Source organism: Apteryx mantelli, chromosome Z, assembly GCF_036417845.1.
Source record: "Apteryx mantelli isolate bAptMan1 chromosome Z, bAptMan1.hap1, whole genome shotgun sequence".
Lineage (NCBI taxonomy): Eukaryota > Metazoa > Chordata > Aves > Apterygiformes > Apterygidae > Apteryx > Apteryx mantelli.
In genome coordinates, this window is record NC_090020.1 from 48,536,459 (window position 1) to 48,560,982 (window position 24,524).

Below are 24,524 nucleotides of genomic sequence, written 5' to 3' on the forward strand. Positions count from 1 at the left end.
TGGGTGTACAGCCAGTTGAAATAATGTTAGAAAATCTATTTTTAAGTATTTTCCCTAATATTTGGAATACTTACAAATGTGAAAATGGAACAATCTGGAGTGAGCTTTGACTACAGTGGAGGATGGTGTTAAATCAGTAAATTAAATATGGAAAGTGGGGAATATATCTGATTAAGCAGCAACAGTACAAGAAAAGGAACTGGGTGCATATTTTAGTGTCATTACAATGCTCTATGTTGCTCACAGCACACAAATACAGTTTGAACTCTGCAATATTGCTATTAGCTTGAGTCAGAAAATTCCTGCAGTAGAGGGGGCTAAAAATCCTTTGAGTCGGTGTAACACACCTTCCCCTCACAAATATTCATGCAAACATATATTTTGCCCATAGAACGTGACTACCTGGAAGGAGTATTTTTGTGGTTATGTGGTGATATGATTCTGCCATCGAGTAAATGCTAACCCTGGGCCCCTTGATGTCGACCATGCTGTGAGGCATGAGGTGAACCTCCATCTAGTGGCCGAGGTTGATAGGAGGGGAAAGCAGTGGCCAAAGACTTCAGGAGAGGACAGATATCTGGGGTTGGTCATAATGTTTTATCTAAGTAGCCATTTAAAATAAGACATGATTTATAGATCTGCCTCCCCCCCCCCCCCCATGTGTCAGGTGTTTTAACATTTAATATTTACTAACAGTTAATGTACTAACAGAATTAATGTGGTGCAAAATTGTCTTTGAAATTTCTAGGTACTAAACAAAGGTAGATCTTGAAGACTTCTCCCAGTGATTATGTCTGAACTCCACAACAAATATTTGAAAGTAAAAAACCCCTCAAAGTTCAAACTTCTGCATTTTCCATGCAACAACTGAGGCCATTAATCTTTACCAAGATTATGGCTACTGTATTTCACTACTTTTGCAGTGCTCTTAAAATTATCCAAGATTTTACATGCCGAACAAAGATACGCTGAGGTACCAGGACTTTATTTTTCCCACTTAAAAATGGGTTAAAAGTTTTGCGTGCTTCTTCAATGCAGAGAAAGACACATACCATTACAGGTTAGCAGCTACTTTAGATTTTCCCTGCACCATCACCCTAACCAAAATATCAAGTACCTCAGTCTTATGATGGCTTTGTCCACTATTGTTCCTGCATCAGTAACAGTCAATTCCACTGCCAATATAATTCAGTTTAAATCATTTTTCACAACTATTAAAGACAAAACGCAAAAAGAAAGGGTTCCAATTCTTTTTCATTATCTGCAACTTTTTTTTTTTTTTTAATTATCCTTGGAGAGCTTTTTTCAAAAGATTTTTCTTCCTTGCTTTTGTATATTCCAGGCTTGTATATTGGAAACTGTAAAGATGATTTGAGCATTAATGAAGTTACTAAATCATGAGGGCTGAAAGCTGAACCACTGAAAGAATACACACTCAGTGTATTTAATTTTGTTTTTTTTCCATGGATTTAATTCCAAAGCCTAATAGGACAAACAATATCTTTCATTAAATATTCGATATCTTTTCTCTTATTAGAGATGGTAGCCATTATCCTGAAACCCTGATTTTGTTGGAAAACCATAAGGACATTCAAGATAAAATACAAAGTATTTGTTTTTAGGAAAAAAACATGAAAAAAAATTCTTGAAACATCTTCAACTCACAGAAGTACATAATATTAAAAATATACATATCAAATTTAAAAAGAGGCAAAATTAGTTTTAAAATTCTAAGGCAAGTTAAACAAAAACTGGTAATAGGAGAACATATATGCCATACTTAAAACTGAGTAACAGATTCCTAAAATTGAAATCATCTGTGCAAAAGCTAACACTGCAATGGAATAAAAAAAGCATAAGGCTGGCAATGTAGCAACACTGAGAGGGCTATGGTTGAAACATAGTACTACAACTTTTACATTGAAAAAAAAATTTGAAACCTGGATGTTTTTATGTTAAAACAGTCAAAAGTAGCAGTATTACCTATTGCCATAAGATTTATCAACTTTTGCTATCCAAAACCAAAAGCTTAGTAATTTTTTAAACAGATCTTAAAAGGATATTTGGCCAAGTTAAAAGAAAGTATGGTGGCAATTTATTGAAAATCTAAACCAAATGTCTGAAGTATGCCATTTAATTAAATCCCATCTTTATCTTTTATGCAGCAGTAGTAAAATGAGTTTTAGAGAGTGTGAAAAATATTCCTTTATTTGCTTTTTGAGTCAAATTCACTTTCAGCATAATTAAGTTGACTTCAGGAGGAATTATGGCTACTCATGAAAGGCTGAATTTGTTCCTTTGTATCCAATGGAGGAGGTAACAGCAGGAAAGAATGTGAAAAAAAGTAATGTTTTAGAGCTATGTGTATTTTGCAGATGTTCAGTTAGTACCTACTCTGATTCATACTGTCTCAAAGAAATAATTACAACCAACCAACAAGGAAAGAGGGACTGTGCCCTACACTGTAAGATTTAATAATTACTGAGAAAGGGAAGTGGAATATCACTTTTGGTTTGATTTTCCCTTGTGCAGGCTCAGTAGTTTGTAACTCTCCATTTACTGTGCAAGTCCTCTTTAAAAATGACCACAGACTCTTAGTTCAAATTCATAAATAATTTCAAATATTTCCCAGACTACTGTCCTTCAAGATCATTTAGGGAGGCTTTTGAAGCAATATTTTAAGTCCAAAAATATTCCAGCTTAACCCTCCCCTCACCAAAGAGAAATAAGAAATTTTCAAGAATATGAAGGCAAAGACAGAAGGTCCAAGTGGGCTTATAGCAAGTTAAAAAAAAAAAAAAAAATCTAAGAGGAATTTTAGTGTTTATATTAGTATAGTATAGTAATAAATTTATGAAAGAAACAGTTATCTCCCATTCTGGAGAGAAATATATTACAACAGGAGATGATTTAATGAGACACATGCACCCAGACCATATAGGCTTTGCTGGAAGCAAAGAGCTTGCTATACTATTAGGATGATCCTTGATCTGGTACAAAATGCACATCACCCAATTATCTTATTTTCCCTTGTCGTTGATTTTTGTCCCTTTTACTGAAGGGAATGGGAATATGTAGGTGTGATGCTTCAAAAAATGGCTTTGGTGATCTTTGTTTTAGTCAGAGAGATCAGATTATATAGATCAAATGCTAGAAGATAAAATGGGTGGATAAAATACATTCAGACCAAAAATAATCTAAAATATCTCCCTTTCAGGCTAATCTTACAAAAAATATGAGAATTTTTTTTCCCTTTATTTCTCCTCATTTACCAAAAGAAGGAGTTTCTCACTAGAAACTGTCAAATACATAGTCCTATATAGATCAGAGCAAGCATCATTAAATTAGGCTCTTTTTAAAAGAAAATATATCAGTAAACTTATGATAATGTTCCAATAAAATAAAAGTTCCTCCTTTCCAACATCTTTGCAATAGATAGATAAATATACAGCAATGTCAATGTAGTTCAGGGAAAGACAACGACATGATTTTAAGTCAAGTTCAGTGTTATTTGAAAAAGTTGATGCTTGCCATCCCTCAGCCATTACCAGCAGATCATATGAAAATCTGTAATTCTTAAAAGTCTGGACTAGAAGAAATCTATTTCTACTGTCACATTCATACATTATATGGTATGGTGAAAAAAATATGCATCCATTCTTCTATTCTCTCTTGAAGCATGTATATATTAGAATGTTTTTGTGTGAATGCAAAAACCTTCAGCTTCTTGTAGGGTTTTGAGATTGCAATAGGATGTCCGCTTAGACCTACTCTCAGACTATTTCTTCCCCATAAGATTTTCTGCCTCTTTTACAACATGGATTTTGTCTATATTTAGCATACCCTCTTCATCGACGGGCCACATTTGATGCCACTAACACACATGCATATCTATCTATCCAAGACTTTTCTAGTGTGAACTGCAAATAGAATTCATCTCTGAAGTACAGATGATCTGCAGGGCTCTCACACAATATCATCCAACTCAATCACTGAAGAAAGAACAGATCACAGAGGTAAAACTGCATGTCACTGAAGCCTGAGCCCGACTTCCAGCTAGCTGTTTTGCCAGGAACTTTAGAGTTCAAATACTGGATTTCTGCCATCCCTAAAGGAACTGTATTCAATTAGACAGCAGCACTGTTACATTTAAAATGATGAGTTAAATTGCTGAGAGGTACTACACTGCACTGTGATCTAGAATTAGAGTATTTCTGTATTTACAGATACAAGTTTAAAATGTTTTTTTCTTAGGCACCTGTTTTCCAAAGTAAAATGCCTGGGACTGCTTTGTTATTACACCAGTTTTTGTATTTCTGAGCAGAAGTTGGTTGTTTTGAAGAACTTCGTGGGGATAAGCAAACGGAGACAAGAAATTAGTATTCAAAAATATTCACTGAAATACATCCTCTCCATGAAATCAAGCGAAATTAAAGCCACTATTAAAAAAGAAAAAGAACAGAAACAGATAAATAACTGGATTTGAAAGTAGCCTTCCTTTCTTCCACCACCTAATTATCAATTCTTTCAGAACTGACTTTTTGGAAGAGCCTTTGCCATTTTTTCTTTAGCAACTTGCAAGCCTATCAACAATATAGTTGATGTTAATTATGAAGAAAAACTATACAGGGAATGGGATGTTTCAAACTACAAGTGAAACCTTAAACTTTCATCTCTCCTAGATGAGAAAACACAGTGCTAAATCCCTACATTCTGCCATGTGCATATTCTACTGCATCAAAATGGCTCTCAGTCTTCGCTATGTCTCAAATCTTCTGCCATCTTCCTTTAACCTCTGCTGGTCTTGATACTATTGATCAGTCCTGTATGGATTTTTTGTACACATCTCTAGATGGGCCCTCTTCCCCTCTCCCTATGCTACTTTATATGGTTTCCCACTAAACTGAAGTACAAATGCACCTCCACTTTCCCTTAACAAATTTCACCTATTAGCGTAATTATATAGAGAACTCAAATTTATGTCTTTATTATAATTTAAGAACATGAAACAGATAATACAAGACTTTTAAATTTGTATATGATTAAACAAACATTTTTGGATTTTGCTCCAGGAGATCTCTGGTAAAGATGCTTCATTTTTGAAGGAAATACTAAATGTTTACTTAAATTACATATCAGGGTGGTAGTATTTCAGGAATTACAGCCATATTCAAGCATTGACTTGCTGTGAACTTAACCTTTGAGACCTCTAACTGTCAAACCTGGTTGGCACAGGGCGTACAGTTCAAAGTTTAAAGGGAGAGAGAGAGTCCAATTGCCTAAATCAACTGGACTAAAACAGGTTCTGAAGTTCAGAATGCTCAGCCAAGCAGTCGGATACAGCCCTCATTCTTCCTTATTGCCAGAGGAGTAAGAGGAAAAAGAGAAGTGCTCACAGTTGTTACATACTTAGTGTTACCATGCAAGACCTTTAGAAAGCACTGCAGAATGACTGTTCTGTCTACCTTTTTGAGGACTGATTTCAACAATAGAGAATGATAAACCCTAATTTCTTACAAGCTACTTCACCCACCCCCAAGAGAAATTATGGCTTATTTATTAATGGCTTATTCTTCTTCACTGAGACTACTCAATGTACTTCAAATATATTCGTAAAAGAGAAAGAAAAAAGGATATAAGTTGCCAGTGACCTTGTTTTTTATTTAGGAGCACATAAAAAAGTTATGCCACAGCTTTGGTTGACTGGAATGATATGCATACTTAAGTTTTAACAGTTTTTTTTTTTTTAATGGTAAACATAACATGTACATTCAGTTGTGTGCAGGACAAACACTGTCAATAACACATTTACACTACAGAAAATGAAATGTTTTAAGTACAGAGCTGTGAAACCCTTCATATTTTTGGTATTTAACCGGTATTTTATAGAATTTGTTTGTTGAAGCCATTTCATGTATAGTCAGTTTAAACACTCAGACTCTGTGGCAGGGTGAATGTAATTATAGTTGCACTGACTCTGAAGAGCAGCAAAAGCCTTACTTGCTTAAAAATACTACCTTGAAGCTGTGTCTTCTGCAACTTAAATGTGAAAGGAATTATCTAACTTGTAGTTATGAAGTCAGTTATTAATAATCAGCCACTTGAACTTACAAAAGTGGACAATATTTTGCATACATTTGGGATAATTATAAACATTCAAAAATTTGTCATGCCACAGATAATCACAAGAACTGCTGAAACAGGATGATTACTCTACATAACCCAATCACTCAAAGCACCACTGACTTACTAAAGCTTCTCACAGCTCTTGTAAGATCTTTAATGACTTTTAATGAGAGCTGTTGGCAACCTCCTGAATTAGGAGAGAGGTATGAAAATCCCAATGGGGCCATCCGGAAGCCTGAGTATTCCATTACATGTTGTAACATTAAGCATTGAGTTCTGGTAGGACCGCAGTCTCTCTCTGCTCTGAAGGGCTGGTAATAAAGCACAGATGGGATATTTACAGTTTTCAGGATAAACTTACTAGCAGACCAGCTGTAACCATTTCTCTTTTTATAAACCCTGCTTTTTAATGTCACCTTTTTGTACAAACATATGGTGAAGTAAATAAAGCTGTCTTTTTAGTAAACAAAAGAAGTTTTTTGATAAAAACATATAAAAGACAATTTTATCTGCTGGATGATATACAGGTACCCACATATAAGCACGAATACTAAACAACAAAAGAGAAGGTATATTAGAATGTTATAGGTCTGATGTAAACACAGAATAAAAGTAAGGAGACTCAAAAGTGAAAATACATTAACTCACTCCATTATGCCCAATTATTGCAGCATATATGATACAAAATCATTCCAATGCAGAAAACACCTGCTTACCTTCAGAAACAGGCAAAGTGATTTATTTGGAAGTGTGGTTAAATTTAAAAAAAAGAAAAAAAAAAAGAAAAGAGAAAGCTCCTAGCAAAGGCATGTGTTACCTTTCAGCCCACAAAAGAAACTCACAGGCAAATTATGAACTCCTGAAAATAGAAGTTCATAATGACAACAGATAATGCTTCATTACAGTGGCATGAACAATGCCACTATAACATACCACTGGTTTTTTTGGTTTTTTTTCTTTCTTTTCTGTACAGGTTTACAGTAAATATTTGAAGACACCAAAAAATTTCTTGTGCAGTTTTTTTGTTAAAGGTGTGCAGTTTATCAAGCTGATAAATAAATAGTTCCTTAAATGTTTTAAAAAATGGGAAGAGATCTTTGACCTAGATATGTAGAGTGCACACTAGTTGTCTTTAGTCCATATGGGTTTAAGTGCACTATGAAATGCAGATGTGAATGGCTTTTGAAAGCTCAATCATCATTTAGTTTGCTTCTCTACAACCAAATGCACACTAAAGAATCGTTTAAGAAGTTGCTTCCAATTTCTCTGGTCAACTTCATTTCTTCTCAGAAAGTTTCATCACTAACTTTTACATCTAGTGAGGTCTCTTCAAGAGATAGCTTAACATTAGATACACAACCAGAAGATCCACTGGTAGCTGCAAAGGTAAAGAAAAGAAAGAAATTATTATGTTTTATACATAAGAACATCCATGCTGAAAAGATAAAAAGCAAAGCAAATGCAACAGAAGTTACCTAGCACAGAAACACACACAGTGCTACAATAAGTAGCAGATTTTAAAGTAAACAGACCTTAAAATTACATGTTTAGCCATCCACTACTATTAAAAACTCATTATACTAACACTAAAACAGCAAAACAACCCCAAAACCACACACATCAGTAGGATAAATACTGAATTTTACAAAGTCAGACTAACAGCAGAAGGAACACATTTTAATAGATAAAACAGATGAAAGCAGATTTGAAAACCCTAGAAAGCAAGAAATTAACTAAGAACAGAAAAGCCAAAGCTGGTAGGGGTAGGAAAAAAAATCTTCTTGGAGTTGCAATACAAAAAAAAAAATCGTTTTAAGTGTAAGCTGCTGGACAGCATTTTAGAAAGATCTATATATCTAAAAAACCCAATGGCAACAAAAACACTTTAGCAAGATTATATAGGAACTGGACATTAAATTTACATTTTCTTATTCCTAAAATGCTGAACTAAAGCTGGTAATCTGATGGGCCAAAGGGTTTAAATTACATTATCTTAAAAGCAAATCTTCCTACATTTGTCATTTAGAAACAGGCACAGCTTTTAGATTCATGCATTTATACATGGGCTTGCAGGGGAAATCTCAGCAAAAGCTCAATCACTGGAGCTAACAAAGCTGTCACATATAGCATCCTCACTGAAACAGCAAGGATTCCAGTACTCCAACAATTTCTTCTAAGCAGAAAATAAAAAATAACCCCAGATAGCCCATTAAAAAGTAAAGATGCAGACTTAAGGGAACCACCAAATCTACAGAGAACACAAAGAGAAGGGAAACAGGCAAGAAGGACCAGATAAGACATGTCCTGAAGAGCAAAACAGCTTTCTTTGACAAGGAGGTAGCTGTTTAGAAATATAACAGGGACTAAGATTTCAACCTTCCCTATAGAATATTTTCAAAACTTAGAAACTTTTCCTTGGGAAAGGTCATTAGAAAGTTTTGCAAATGTAAGCAAAAGTATTTTCATTAAAAAAAAAAAAAAGATAGTAAAGATCAGTGTTTGCCTTCAAAGTCCATGACCAAAGAGAGAAGAAAGTTAACAAGTTCTTTCAGAGCAGCCATAACAAGCTAGTTTAGAACCGGAGGGCTGTCTCTAATGAGACCAGAAATGCAATCCGACCTTGTTCTTGATGCCCTCAAAACAGCACGAATGTCCAAAAGCAGACAGTGTGACTGGCTGACAGTTCAAACTGCACATATTAGACAGTCATAATGTTATCAGCTGCTTTAACCAAAGTCTGGTCACACAGCTCTGTGGTATAAATGGTAAGCTCTGACTGGCTTGATGATTTAATTTTTTTTTTTTGAACATGCAAACAAAAATTAATAGATTTACTCTACATGAGAGAGAGGATACTGCCTGGACACTGGCATTGAGATTCAGAGCTGAGGGAATTATCTTCCTCTCATCAGGTCACATTTCCAACAAAATGGTATTGACCCATGTATCACAGAAAGGAGAATGTGGAACTTCCTAATACTTGCTACAGCATACTTCCTAGAAGATATACTTACATATTTTCAAATATTAGTATCTTTAAGAATTTTTTTTTTTATCTAGTAGCTTCTCTGTTTAAATAAGCATTGTTTGGTATTATAACTTTCACTGTTGGAGACACGTTACCCTATCTTCTTGGTACTAGTACTAAGCTAAAAAAAATTTCAAAATGTACTAGTAAAGCAAATGCACAATAATTTTTATCTGAACACACAGTTTCAGAATCAAAACCACCTTTGGATGAAACCAATATACAAAGCCTGGGATATTAAAAACAAACTAGGGGGCATCCACAAACAGCATAACTCAAAGGAAAAGAAAAATCAAACAGGGTCACGTTATTAGTTTCAAGTCAAAAAAAGGTCAAAAATTAACTTTAGGTTTTAAGTTCTTTTTCAAGTAATGTTGCAACTTCCAGGACCATATGCCAATGAGCAGCAAAATTCCAAAGTATTCAAAAGAAAAAAAAAAGAAAGAAAAAGAAGAAAGCTTTTAGCTCTAATCTCACACACACACACACACACTCTGCTCATGTGTATGACATTTAATCAGTAAAGGAAATATATCTTGTGTGTGCAGTAAGCTAATGTTATCATCAAAGCATAAAAAAAAAAAAAATTATTTTGACCTCACTGGTCTTTTTCTTCTTTTTTAATTTCTGCATCTACAAGCTCTGTGAGGAATCCTGCCTTTCAACAGTCAAGTTCCAGATGCATAGCAGCAACTATCTGAATTACCCGGGTCATTTTTCTTCCTTTCCCCGTCTTGTAAGCAGATCTTCAGTTATGAAATGTTATTTTTTTTTTGGTTCATTACTACTATTCACATTAGCAATTCTGCCATTTAAATAAATACATTTCCTCTGTTCATCTCAGTAAGACATAGCTGGAAATACTGACATACTTGAAAGCAAAACAAGACAAAAAACCCCCATGAATTTTCAGACCATAACATTTCTTTCACACACTTCAGAGCATAAGAGAAAGCAACTATTAGTACAGTTTTACTGCTAGAAGTACATGGGCAATGCTATGAGTTCTAGATGACTACTAAAATGATCCCACCTACATAGATAAGGAATGCTATGAAATAGCTGCCCTGAGAAATTATGTAACATGTAAGAAAAAATTACTGCTAGAAGTAATTAAATGAAGTTAGCTATTCTACCTCTGACAGAAGTTACTTACGTATGGTTGGTTTCTCTATTGCTAGCCTTTCAGGCAAAGCTTCAAGTGGTGTTGGTTGAATTTTTGCAGGGGTGTATGTATTAAAAGAAATTTTTCTTCCTGACAGTGGACTCATATAAGTTGGAGAAGCTGAAAGGGGGGGAAAAAGATATACATCACAAATAGTAAAGATATGCTCATATTAGCAAAATGCTAAAAAATAGTAGTTTGGCTAGTACTACAGAAGCCTTAGCCATAAACCCTGCAAGTCAGTCACAGATTTTCGACTCTTGTGTCACAACTTCAAAGTGTGAAAGACAAAAATCTCCTTTTTACCCCGGAAAGTGACATGACAACATCCCTGGCAGCGTGAAGCTAAGCCAAGTTTCAATAACAGTTGCTTTGCCAGAAGACAACTGGCAACACAATTAATGCTGCTTCTCATGGGTTATGAAAATGCCCCTGGAACTGACATGTAGTCCAAAAGGTCTAAGAAACAGGTATACAACAGATTGCTCTCTAGACAGCTCCCAGAGGTGGTGAGAAAGCAGAAGGATCTATATACAGATGGCCTCTACATAAGCAGAATTGTGAAATTCTGCTTACCAATCCACCCCAATAGGAAGACTTTCTTTTTCAAAGTATTTTTTTTCCTCTTGTGAACTGTAAATTCTTAACTGCTGTTAAAGAAACACCATCTTTCCAAATCCTAAGCAGCATAACAAAACATTTTAAACACCTAAGAACTTTAAAATAACATATGAGCTTGCCTTATTTGTTTTTCAGTAACACCAGTTTTCTTAGATTATCTTCCTTCCCAGATGTAGGAGGCCTACACTATCGAATTAGCTGCTGATTCAAAACTAAAGCATATAAACTTAAAACACAGGAAAGGAGCAAAACCCCTAGCATTGATATTACTTTTGTATCAGTACTAGCATGCACAAGTTTTCTCATCAAAAGCATGATTCTTTAAACATTCCCTCAAGAAGACTCTGCTTTTCACTCATCTGACACACAAATTATAACCATCCTAATAAATGGTAAATCTGAACTAACTGAAAACAGTTTCTAAAGAAACAACAGGAGAATCACAATGGGAAAACATCTTCCCACACACTTGCACATGTACAGAACTCAGTTTGCATCTCATTTCAAGATCACGTAAACATGAAACATGCAGCATAGCTTATTAAAAAAAAAAGTAATTGCAAGGCACTCTACACGTGAAACACCAAGTAATATTGAAAGACACAGGAAATAACAGCATTATAAGATATAAAAAGCAACACTACTCTGCTGAGGTTACTGCCAGTACAGCGGTACAGTGTACAGCCAGAAGTGCATGCTCAGTGTTAGTAAAAAGCATTCCCTACAATCCAACTAGAATTAATGTGGACAGTACTGAGAAGTTCTTAATGTGAGGAAATAAACCTACTAATACTTCATAAAATTTTTGGTTTACTACACCAATCAATAGGGGCATTACCTCAATGGATTAGGATAATGTTCATATAGCAAGAGGATACTCCAAAAATTAAAATTACAGTTAGTCTATATTGTTTTTTCCCCCTTTTCTCTTTTTAAATAACAATATTCTTAGTTTATTCATTTGCTACAAAGTACTAGAAAGATTAACTAGACAATATTTAACAATTTAAGAAGAGCATAATTACAACTAAAAGCAGTACATGTCTCCTGTAGATTTTCACTTGATGGAGCAGCAACAGAGGCAAGAAATTCATCCACCTGCTTTAAAGACAGGGAATTGTGTAGAGTTTCCAAAGGGCAAATAGAAGGCACCATGGAATATAGTTCAAAACCTGCAAAAAAATAAAAACAAAAAAGATTTCCAAACATAAGACAGGATTTAAGCAATTGCATGGGCAAGCACTAATGCATAAAATAAAATACTTATTTTAAAATCAATACATGCAGACATAATACTCTTGAAATCATGTCATTAATAGAACATGGAGTAGAAAAAAGGTGGGCCAATTTCCAGAATATACTAAACTCAAAGTACCATACCACGGGATACAAGTCCCATGTACACGTGAATTGGTCTACAAACAGTAAACTTTACTCTCAAATCAGGTCATGAAGAATAACTTTCCTTTAAGATTAAATCACTTAAAAAGTCAAGAAATGGTAGTATTTCTCCTACTCATTCTCATGCGAGGCAGAACACTGAATAGATAACTCATTCATGCAAGTGAAGTAGGACAGCTATGTTGTCAACAGCTAGCTGAGACAGAAGAGCTAAAAATGCTAGAATGCTTAACAGGAGAAGTTTGCAGAAGTCACCTTCTGTCACCTCGAGTGTTCTGTGAAAACAACTGTTGCCTTAAGTATCCACGGAAAACACTATTAGCACTTGTGTACTTTGAGGCTACATGTTTTAACTTTGTAAGACAGATTTACACCTACCTTTATGCCTTTAAAAATCAGTACTTAAAACACTAAACGTTTTATATATTAGAGCAGGTAAGTATACCAAACCAAAATCTAAAAATTTACTGGACTCTACTTTTCTACATTAGTATTAATCATAAACCAACCATGCATATTTGTATTACTAACATTTCAAAAAGCACTTAAACACATCTTGTCATAAAACTGCACTTCTGTAAACTGATGCAAGTTTGATAACTCAATGAACAGCTCTCTTCATCCAATTGCATTACAAAAGAGGAAAATGTGTCCATTAACGTTTTCATGTACAGCTGTAACATTACAAGTTTGCAATTCAATACTGTAAATTTATAGTTGCTACATTTCTTTTAACATATTTAAATGAAGAAAAAATAGTGAATGAAATAATGTTTAGAATTTCAGTTCAAGGTACATTTTTTACAGATAGCAATAACTGAACTGTTCCCTCCCCCAAAATAATAAGCATCAATATTCCTCTGATATCCAGTGTTCTCCATTTGCTCCTCATTTAGTGATTTACATAGAAAAAATAACTTCATGAAATTTCAACTCAAGAATGTCTACATTTGTATTTGGATCCACCATGGCCATACTCAAATTTGAGAGAGAATCACTCCAGATATACAATCAACTGAAGTGTGCTTATGTCAGCTTCACTTATACTACAAATATAACATTGCATTTCAGGGAAACTCAGTTTTCATGTGCAAAAAACACCAACACATTCTTCATTTGTATTTTTTCTTAAAAAGACAGCAGCTAAGCTTCAGTGTAAGCACTAAAAAATGTTTGGCATACATGTTAATATCCTATATAACTATGCATGCATGCAAAGCGCAAACCCTTTCTTTGCATTACAGTAAAATACACAAGATTTATCTCTTTACCCTGACAGAAGTGTCGCCATCAGTTGAATAAGAATTTATTTTTTTAATCTTACCCTTGCAAAGAATGCAGTGGGACAATGTCAGGTTAATTTTTTAAATACCTATTAATGTTTCAGTGCAATGTTATAGAAAACCAGAAAGGAAATTCAAAACAGACCCACCCCCTTAAAAAAAAAAAAAAAAAAAAAACCTTTTAGGAATACCCCCTCTCCAGGCTTGTGTTCAGTTTTGGGAATTCTGCTATCAGGTAGCCATACCCCAGCACAATGTTATAAAACTTCTGCATCTAAGCGATATGACTAACACAGATACCCTGAAAATCTACCTAATGCGTTTTATTTGAATACTTTATGACAAATTATGGTAAGTATTTAATGAATTTGAGAAATATATTAGAATATTTAACGGCGAAGAAGCCTGACAGTATCCCTTTAAAACAGCAATTTCCTGCAAACTACCAGCCCTCGAGTTTTGGCTATATTTACTCCCAATGGCACAGTCCCCTTCAAAATGCAAGACAATGAAAGGGTTAGCGCAGCACTTCAGAGAGCCCCCCTGCTGCCTTAGGTTTAAAAGCTATGGAGATGTACCACGGGAGCCTAGCAGCTCCGCAGAGGAACCGGACCAGCACCTAAAGAGGTGCGGCTGTTCTGCACAGGCCCAGAAAATAACGTAAAGCACTGTCAGAAGACACTTGTTTCTCCATGTTCCTTGAACTAAAGATGAGGGGAGGGGGAAGTCTGTGAAATGAGTTAGAAGGTGCGATAACAACATAAAAGTAAGAGAGTGAAAGGGACAGAGAGAATCAAAATGACAGTCCAGAGGACAGACAAAATGACACCTATATGTTTGTATGTTAGTAGGGAACTCTTAGAAACCTGTAATGTGTGTAGGTTTCATAGGAGCTCATACAGCATGCATTATCTTGTGAAAGATGCGTGGTAAAACATCTGTATTACATGAATCAGAACAATCAATGCATTCGTTAAAAGCAACTTAGATGGATCTATTTTTAAAGAATGCAGTCACAAAAGACAGTGCTAAATGGAACAGAAAGTAATCCAACTATTAAACATCTACATTCAAGTGCAGTTCTTACTTTCTGACTTGGTAATGTTTTGGCAATATTATCTGATTAGATTCTAAAGATAAAAAATAGGTTCCTACATTTCGTATATGAAATAGAACACTAGCTTTGGCCTTTTTAGATCAAACGCAAGCTTACTGGTATTCTTTCAGCCTTATTATACCAGTTTTCCTTCAAGAAACACTGCAGTGCAACTCACTATGGATTCCAAATGAATATACTACAGTACTAGTTTGCTTCATGGCAAAACAAGGCAAGCACTCACTTTTCTTAAATCTTGTTCCTAAACAAGTGCATTTCAAATCTAACACGGCAATGCTGATTGCCACTGCAGTTTCAATGATATCATCATCACTGTACTGGGCCAGCAGGTGTGCACTTTAAAACTGGAATTAAGAAATTAAGATCTGGTGAATACTGAAGACCGAGGCTGGTTTCCATGAACAGGATATATTTGGGGCCTATTTAATCACGTAGAAAGTTAGGCACGAAATATTTTGCTGAGGAAGAGAAAGATATACCTCTGTCCTGTGCGTTAAACCAGGCTTTTTTTTTCTTTTTTTTTTTTTTTGAGTGGTAGACTGAAGACAAGTTAACTCCCACCCTTGAAGTTCAAGAGGTCAATGTAAGCGAGAGGCAACCCTCTCACTGTGATTTTTTAGTGCAATATTTAAGTAATTTGCACACCTGATGAACAGAGGAGAAGTATGATCAGGTAAATTTGTTGTTCATTGATGGATACTGTAATTTAGCAGGAATGGAACCAAAGCTTCTGCTTTACGTTTTTTTTTTTTTTAATTTAGCGTCACTTCAAGACGACAGTCATAAAATCCATTTGTCAACTCCATTATTTACTTTGGAATGAGGAGGGAAATAGCTCATCAGAAGGAAGACAAAGAAGAAGCAGCAGCAGCTATCAAGAAATGTATGCCCAATAAAGATCAGATATTATTCTGTTTCTATCTTGTACCATACAGTCTGATCACGAGAAATTGGGGAGAATAATTTATTAGAGATCATGATTAACAGTAGCATTTCGATTTTTCAAAGATTTTTCTGATGAATGAATTTTGACGTCATATTTATACTAATGAATGGTAAAGAAGAGATTTAGAATATCTAATGATTACAGGTATATTTGGAGCTGTGCTTGAAGTTAGGAACGACAGATGGTTGGATGATACTGTACACCCCATATTTGAAATAAAAATAAAAGGGATGAAGCAAGGAACCTTTTGTTTTTGTTTTTTTTTAAAATAAAAGCAAAACGTACCATTGGTTGGGTGTCGAGCAAATGAGATAGAAAACCTTTTAACAGCAGAACCGCGTGTGGTGTCTGAGAAAGAGAAAAACAGGTACCTGAAATTCGTAACAGCTACCAAAAGAGGGACATTTTAAAAAAGGAGAGGAAGAGGAAAGAAAGGAAAAAAAAAAAGATGAGAAGGTGTTAGAACTGAGTGGCATGCAGATGGGACCAGGGAAGAGGGCTAAAATCTAAACAGAGGTTAAAAGAAGAAAATTTGGGCTGTTGGTAACTACAAGATGTGTAATGAAGTGTATGAAAACAAGCAGAATGAGCTGGTGATTCTGGCATATGAGGTTATATCAGGTTAGAGTTGAACATTGAGTAGTGAATTTTGGGGGAAAACAGCATGAATACTGTTTCACCTCAATGTTATAAAGGTATGCTATCACATATTTACATTCTGAAATCTATTGAAAGAGTTTCTGCTCTAGCCCGGATTATACAGAACCAAAAACCTCCTGTTCTTCTGTAAGTCAAACCCCATCAGAAAAGAGTCAGGAATCCTAAAATTTTCACCATCAGTATTTTTAAGTTATTAGTTTATCATTTCTCTCACTCCTTGTATATGCTCTAAGCAATTTATTTCAAGATCAATAAGAAATGATAAAACCAGAAGTTTAAAATGAGAAAAAGAATTTCAAACTAAAGTTTTAGTATATTGAAAAAATGCACTTGCTGAAATCTCTTGGCATGTATTACAAGTCTGTGAGCTAGTGTTCAATTCAAGACAGTAACAAGAATTAACTATGGTATTAAGTAAAACACAAGCAAGCTATGGGCAATAAAGAAGCAACAGAAACTCATACAATTAATACTAAGGCAAAGGATTCTAGGATTCCATTAAAATCAGTAACCTAGGATTTATCTTTAGAAGTTTAATGTGGCACATGGGTTTGTGCGTGCATGTGCGAGAGTGTGCACATACCATCTATGAAGCCAGAAGAAGTCAGCTTTTTACGATGAGTACGAGCATAATCCTGTAGGTTAGGTGCACTTGAAGAACCCCCGAGCACTGAGGTGCTAAACAGGCCCGCACAGTGAGACCCTGATGGGAGTTAGAGAAAATACATACAACAACCAGGTGTTCGTCCATTCACATTGGGGATGCATGCAGCATGCAAGCACAGGGCTCTTACCACACAAAAGGCAGCTTTTGGCAGTGCCTTGGACAGGTTCACAATATGCTTGTAATGTCAAAGTGGTACTTGGAGGCTGAAACTAGCATAATTTATTGTGCTTCTACTCATGACACAGCACCCTCTGCTACATGTGCAGAGAGGAACTGTCTTTAACAAAGTAACTTCATATCCTGTTTTCAAGTTTGGTAAAGAAAAGTTACCAGTTAGCGTCAATGTAAACATAACCAAAACAACATAACAAAAACAAGATGAGGATGTAAAAGTTGTGGGTTTTAAAACTTGCAGTCCTGAAACAAACAGAAACTGGAAAATACTGCTCATTGCTTTCATCCAAATCAATCTTTGAGATGACAGGCTGCAATGAAGTACTCATGCATTTCCACAGATTAATATGGAAGCATTTCCCTTTTAACCTCCATGAAATGTTAACTGAATCAGGAATACTCTACAAGTATTTCAGCTACCTTCATTGCCAGAGGTAGAAACTGAAAACACCTAAAAGTTTCACCAAGTTTAGCTCAACCTCCTTCCTAGAGAAAAGACTTCTGCACGTTTCCATGCAATTGAGACTACTTGTGTTACCTCTCATACAGTCCTGCTGCGAGGAGTTTTAACACATCACTGAAAGCCATACACAGAAATGTATTTTTTATAATCTGCCATATATGAAATTTACATATGCCAGTGAACAAAATGGAAAAAAATGCTGTATTTTTTTTCCTTTAATCTTCACTACTACTTGAAAGGAAAAATGGTTCACTAGAAACTTATCTTTTGTATTTTAGATAAGTAGCACCAGATTTTTAAAGACCAACTATTTGGAGATATTTCCTTTCATTACTTTTGATGACCCAATGAGAGGAAACATTACTAGCACATGTGACCAATCACAGCCAAAATAATTTGGTGCCTGGTCTGTGGCAAAAGCACCAAAAGTAATATCTTCACCTACACACACAAATACATCAACTTCCACAAGCCATATTGTGTCACATGGACAAAAGAAAAGTTGTTTAACTTTAGCAAGCACACATTAAAAAAATGACTTCAGTAAACAAGAGCACCTGATGTATGCATTTTACTAAGGAAAAAAATATAGTAGGGAAAAGTATCACAGAAAGATTAGACAAAAATACAGATCTTTACAAGGAAAGGAAAAGCTACTTCTAGCCATATATATATATATATACACATATATATACACACATATATAGAGAGTTTATGCATTTTCTACACTGCATTTTTCCCATGAAAAGACATTTTACATTTACAGAAAAAAGATGCAATATTAATTTACAGTAGTGCAAAATTTCATATTTTTGCATATTGGTCAAATGAATGCCTGTTTCAAAGAAACAACAGAAAACATCACTTGTATTAAAAGAATTTGAAACAACTTATTGAATTATAGCAAAATTAATTCTAACACTGAAAGAAAGAAATTGATTTTAGGAAAGGGACTGTGCAAAAGCCCTGATACACCCAAGAAACTTGAAGTTTGTTTGTTTTTTTTCCCCTGCATTGGTACCACACCTTCAATTCCATCAACTGCCCACAGTAGGAAACATTATCTTCAAGAAAAGTATTTTAATGGTTTCCATAGTAGGCCTTTTCAATCCAAAAGATTCTGCAAAAACCAACAGCTCAGTCATAAACTACATAAAGAGTGATATTATGCTAAAAATAATCCTGTGTACCTGTTTTGGGCAGTAAAGAGTCAGTAATGTTAATAGTCTCAAACAATTTGCTCTTTTCAATTATAATTTATGTAAGAACTTTTGCTGCAAAAAAATTGTCCAGTTCAAAAGGCTGTACTGTTTCAGACAATCAGCAGATATTATTGATTACAAATACTACCTGGTCCTGTCCACGTAAAAGCTTTTTTTTTTAAAAAAAAAAAAAAAAGTACAACTGTGCAGAACAACGGGCAGAGGAAAAGCTAACATGAAACAAAATGCCAATTATATGCACATACCTAGACCGCTCTGCTTTTGTTCCAGAATAGTTCTTGGTGTTCGTAAGTTACTATTGCTTTCTGATAGGACCTGGATATAAAAAACAGAAAAATAAGGAAAAGTAGAACAGCAGCATGAAACGTCTATTTAATTTGATACAGCAGCCTGTTTCAGACAGACAAGTGTTAATAAGCTGTATGACAAGTGTTAGTAAAAATATATAAAGGAAATATGAAAGATCATGCAATATCCCCTTCTGAAGGGAGTCCATTTCACATATGAGTTCCTTACAATGAAGTGGTGCAAAGCAAGCATTCAGAATGAAAAAGGACACAGACCAAGACATATATGAGAACAGACATTTGAGACAGATTTTATTTTATTTTACCAAATGCACTCTCCTAAACTGCGCCTGTATTGAAAAAAGGAGGGGAGGGAAGGAAAGACAGACAAACTATTGAGGACACCATACAATCACTGATCCATGCACGGGCTCAATCAGTGTAATCTTCAGATGCTCACAGCCTTTACTCATATATACTTTTCCTATATAAATAGTTTTCAGATTTTCCACTATAAAAAGAAATTACAAAAATTTTTATAAAGAAAAAGGGTACAGTTAACAGAACACCATCCATTGCCACATACATAAACAATATCTTGAAATATTAAACAGTCTTTAGATCTTCATTGATGCTTCAGAAATGTGTCTTTTTTCCTGCTTCTTCCCCAGCATTTAGAAAAATCTTCAAAATATTGTACAATTCAATGGATGATGTACTGTGTTGGGAGTTTCAGATACCTCCAGATATAGAAGGCAAGAATTATTAGTGCTAGAGTTTGTTCCCTGCAGTAGTTAATACCAGGCCACTGAAAATATGATATATGCAAAACAAGTTTTGATAGCAATATGAAGTTCCAAATAAATTACTTTAAATGGTATTGTTTGCCATTATTAAAAAAAAATAAAAGTTTTTCAATTTACCTACCACCAAATTAAGCAATGCCATTTTCAAAGTCTTAAAGGACAACTAAGCCAAAGCAGAAATCTGTTTCATTAGGCAGTAGACTATGTCTTTTCTACTGTGTTAACATTTGCATTTCCTATAGAGGAACCAATTCTTCAGGGAGATGCACAACACATTCAGTGGAAAAAAACACACTTACTCTTTTTTTCCCCCCCAAACATGCTCGGGAAGTAATTTTAAGAAGTGGAAGAATTTGCTTTGAATGTAATCCATAACAAGGGATTAGATGTCCTTAAAGACAGTTGGTTGTTGCTCGGAATGCATAAGAATGTTGAATGAAGTAAAGTTTAAGAACCTGTTGCCATGAGCCAAAAATACTGGATGTGAAAGCCAATGATTTAGGGGAGACAGGGGAAGAAGTGATTTGTTCCCCTGATCTGCGTCTTCGACGCCCAGTACCCACACCACTGGTGTAATGCAGCCAGGTACCAATACACTCTGGGCTAGACACACTCAGGGGGCTCTCTTCCTGGAAGTGAGAAAGGGGGCAAAAAACAGCAAAGCATGCAAAGTTAGATTCAACAGAGCCAAATGAACAGAAAAGAAAAAAACCCAGCCTGCTTGCACCCTTTTATATACTGCTTTTAAAACTATTAAACAGTGACTAGGGAAGAGTAACATTACAAAATTATCAGTTCTGCTCATAATCAACTATATCTTTAAATACAACAGTTTCGTCAAATTCTGGTACACCAATTATTAAATAATGGTACAAGACAAAAATAACTGGGGTCAATAATTGGTTCAAAACTTTAAAAATTCCCCTACGTGTTGGAAACAACATCTATTATTCTTGACGTACTGTTTAATAGTTTCCCCCTCTAAGTACATTAACTTTCCTATTTACTACTTAATAGTTTCCATTTCTAGTCTGTAACCTTATCTAAAATTTTCTATTGATTTTTAAAATTGCTTTGGAGATTTTACAGCTGACTGTCTGGTAATGGCACCATGGGTTTTCCAACTTATATATATATTTTTAATTTTCTGTTGCTGGACAGCTATAAGACTTCAAGGGACAGTGTCAGGCTAAGATTCCCCCATGCCCTACATCACTATGTATTATTTTAATGATTAGTAATGAACATTTTTAGTAATACAGAATTTGATTTTCAATGTTGATGAGCCTTACTTACTCATTTTACTGTTAGAACTGTTTTTTTGTTTTCATGACTCAATGCAGAATTGCAATGCTTCTTCTGTAAATATTGCTGGACTATAACCCAGATTAAAAGTTGCATCTTATATTACCTGACAGTGTCCCTTTAATTATGGACATAAGTGAAAAGAGAATTGCCTATGGAGAAGGAAAAAAAAAAAAATCAAGGCAGTTGCAGTTTAAGTTGCAATAAAATGACATTTTTAAAAACACCTGAAAATACCATTTGGTATAAATATTCCAAATACTGGTTTTGCAGATTTCAGTTTGCCAGATGAGATTTCCAATTTTACTTTTTCAAAAAAAAATTTCACAGTGAATGATTTAAGTAGGCTACTTCCTTCCCAGAAATAAACGCTGAATGCTGCAACACATTCTATCTGAACATGCATTACCAGCACAGTTAAAATTTAGCAATTTATGTCATTAATATCTTTTGAAAGTAACTTTTAAATAATTTACAAGAATGAAAATGGTTAAAGTTGAAAATACTACTAAGTTGTGTGCGTGTGAACTCATAACGAGGAGGGGAGCTTGCATGATCACAGTGAAAGCAGCTTTTAAAAATCCAAAGTACTGATGTTGTGAGCATTTGTTTATGACAAAACTTGTAAATAGAAAATGTAAGACATTCACATTTATTACCTCTGTTAATTTAAGAAAGTCATGTGAAGTTATAAAGATATACTTGTAGAAGAAAACCATGCATCTTTTTCTCTCCACACTACTAATAACCAAGTTACTCGTAAATCTTACTTCTGTAATACTCGCATTGTGTACAAACATTCCCAACACAAACACAAAAGGAAAAGCATTTGGTGCAGATCTTAAGTTCTGATGGTTTTAAGCAACTGAAAACGAGGTAATATGAAGCTGTTAGTCTACTTCTAGCATTAAAGTCACAGAAGGGCCACTATGCACCAACTGAAGCTTTGCCATTCAACCACACAAGTGGTACCACGACACTGCTGTGCATCCTCCACTGCTGTGACATTAAAGCCGTATCTGTGAAGTACACCTAGATGTCATGACCTTCAAAACTGGAGACTAGACTGTTTGGGTTATCTAAAGACTTCAAGAAATGCAAAACCCGCCCACTTCAAAAAATACTGCCAGTTTGTTCTCTTACCTTCAAATGCTGGACCACTGGAGCCACTTTCACTCCATGTGAAAGCAAAGACAGCTGAAAACATTTCTCTCGCCTTCCACACCTCCCCTACCACCCCAAATCCTCCATCCCCTCTCAGCATGATCACTCTCAAGGTTTGCTTTATTCCCAATAGCAGCTGTCTTGTAAGGATGAATACAAAAGCAATGTGTGTTAGTTCGAAGGAGATGTGGGCTTAGATTGAAAAGGTCTTTGTTTTCAAAAAGTTTTTTTCTAATATGGTTTTAAAAGGGGGGGTGGGGGAAGAAGTATTTTACGGCAAAATAATCACTCATGAAAAAAAAATTCATTCAGATAGATCACTGCCATGGAAGACTTGCCATAGAATTAAAGCAATCCTTTTATGAGGCATAATATCATTCTGTTTTTGTGTAATCAAAAGCAGAATTGCCTTTTTTGTTAAAAGCAAGCAGAAAGATAATTTCTGTAAAAGACATGCTCTGGAACAGAAACACTTACTTCAACAGAACCAATCTTCCTGGATCTTGGAAGAGGTGACTTTCTGTGTATGTGAATTGGGTCTGATACCATCGGCTTGAACATCACTACTGACCGATCTGTTTCATCCCTTTTAGAAGCATGTGCCTCCTCATCGCTATCATTTCTATGGGAGGTTTTCTTCGAGCCTTCATTCTACAAGCAATAGAAAAATCCTTTTCAATTTAACTACATACTTTGCACCATGCAGACAGAAGTGGTCATTAAGTAAATCTTTTGAGCAAACCAAAAGCAAGCTGATTTTAAAAATACAAAAGAGTAATCATATTATTTAATGACTAGTCATAAAAATATATATTACTTCAGACTTTTATATATCTATGAGTATTTGCTCCTGGCTAACCACTGCATATGACAATGAGGTCCTAACTAACCATACTGCTCAATCTCCATATCCAACTCCAATTTTCTGTTGACACAGTAATAGAATTCTGGCCCCAGAAACCAATCGCAGAATTCTCACCAAGCTTTGTTTCCATTTATTTCTTAGAAAGCAGGTAGTAACGGTACAGACCTACATATACAACTCTGAAAATATCAGTCCTTCCTCATCTCTCTGCATTATCAAACATTCCAAACCACCCCATTTTCTTAAATATTTCTTGCATTTGCCAGAACATCATCAATGTGGCACTACCTGTTGACACCACTTTTATTACAACGAGTACTTTGCATTTCTAGCAATACAGCTGGGCAAAGCCAAAAAAGGCCCAAATTATGTGTCCATTTCCCCAGCATCTATCCAAAATGGAACAGTGTGTTGGGATTACCTTTATTTTCTTAGATACTTTTCTATCAAAAAAAAAAAAATCACATTTTTATTTTTCCCCTAACAATCTTTTAATATTTATTTTAGGTATATCCACATCTAGAAATACCAATTTTTGTTTTAAAGAAAGACACAATTATTACCTCTCGGGAGGCAGGTCTGTATCCATATCCAGCTGGTAAATTTTTATCTTCCTCACAGCCTTTTGCTCCTGGACTAAAGTGCAGCTCTACATGAAAACGCTCCTCTGAAGAAAGTTCCTAAAGAAAATGATAAATATGTTTACACTTTAATACACAGTTTAGAACTACTAATTTCTGAAAATATTTACCCATTTTAAATACCTTGTTTGGATCCTCATAAAGCATGATAACAATCTGTGTCATGTAATTGAGTTCATTGACAACATTCAGATAATCCATAGCTCGCTTCCATTGTTCATCTTTCGATTCCTTATGAAAAGGGGAGGAAAAAAAAAAAACCACTTTGTGAGCCACATTTAAATCTTGAAAATTAGAAGTCAGTGATTTGCTTTAAAAGGACTGATGATCTCCATGTCCCCCCGCCCCACCATTTACATGGATTTTACTTTCATAGCAAAAGTACAGAGCTCTTCCCAGGTAATGAAAAGAAATACATACCCTCATGAACAACCAGAAAAAAAAATATACATAAAAATGACTTTAAAATACTCAAATGAATAAAAGGTGGAGAACAGAACTTTTCCTATTTTATTTCATTTTATCTTTCATGTTCTTTTGGTAGTGATGGCATATGTAGACTTGTAGAGAAAAGAAACATTC

At 34.9% G+C, this 24,524-nt stretch overlaps 1 protein-coding gene across 15 annotated transcripts in view; it reads right to left on the bottom strand.

Moving 5' to 3' along the window:
• Positions 1–5,636: 5,636 nt before the first annotated feature.
• PPIP5K2 (diphosphoinositol pentakisphosphate kinase 2) overlaps positions 5,637–24,524 on the bottom strand; it is a 52,584-nt gene continuing 33,696 nt past the window's right edge. For 6 of the 15 annotated variants that reach the window (XM_067316609.1, XM_067316605.1, XM_067316607.1 and 3 more), the window contains 10 exons: positions 24,066–24,173; positions 23,865–23,981; positions 22,914–23,087; positions 20,423–20,596; positions 19,120–19,189; positions 16,931–17,050; positions 15,973–16,035; positions 11,966–12,112; positions 10,311–10,439; positions 5,637–7,504 (listed from right to left, as the gene is read on the bottom strand). In XM_067316609.1, coding sequence (XP_067172710.1) covers positions 7,413–7,504; positions 10,311–10,439; positions 11,966–12,112; positions 15,973–16,035; positions 16,931–17,050; positions 19,120–19,189; positions 20,423–20,596; positions 22,914–23,087; positions 23,865–23,981; positions 24,066–24,173 — 1,194 coding nt within the window. In that variant the 3' untranslated portion in view covers positions 5,637–7,412. Of the gene's footprint in view, positions 7,505–10,310; positions 10,440–11,965; positions 12,113–15,972; positions 16,036–16,930; positions 17,051–19,119; positions 19,190–20,422; positions 20,597–21,329; positions 21,425–22,913; positions 23,088–23,864; positions 23,982–24,065; positions 24,174–24,524 lie in introns of those variants that run through there. The other 9 variants (XM_067316610.1, XM_067316614.1, XM_067316613.1 and 6 more) reach the window with 9 other exon arrangements.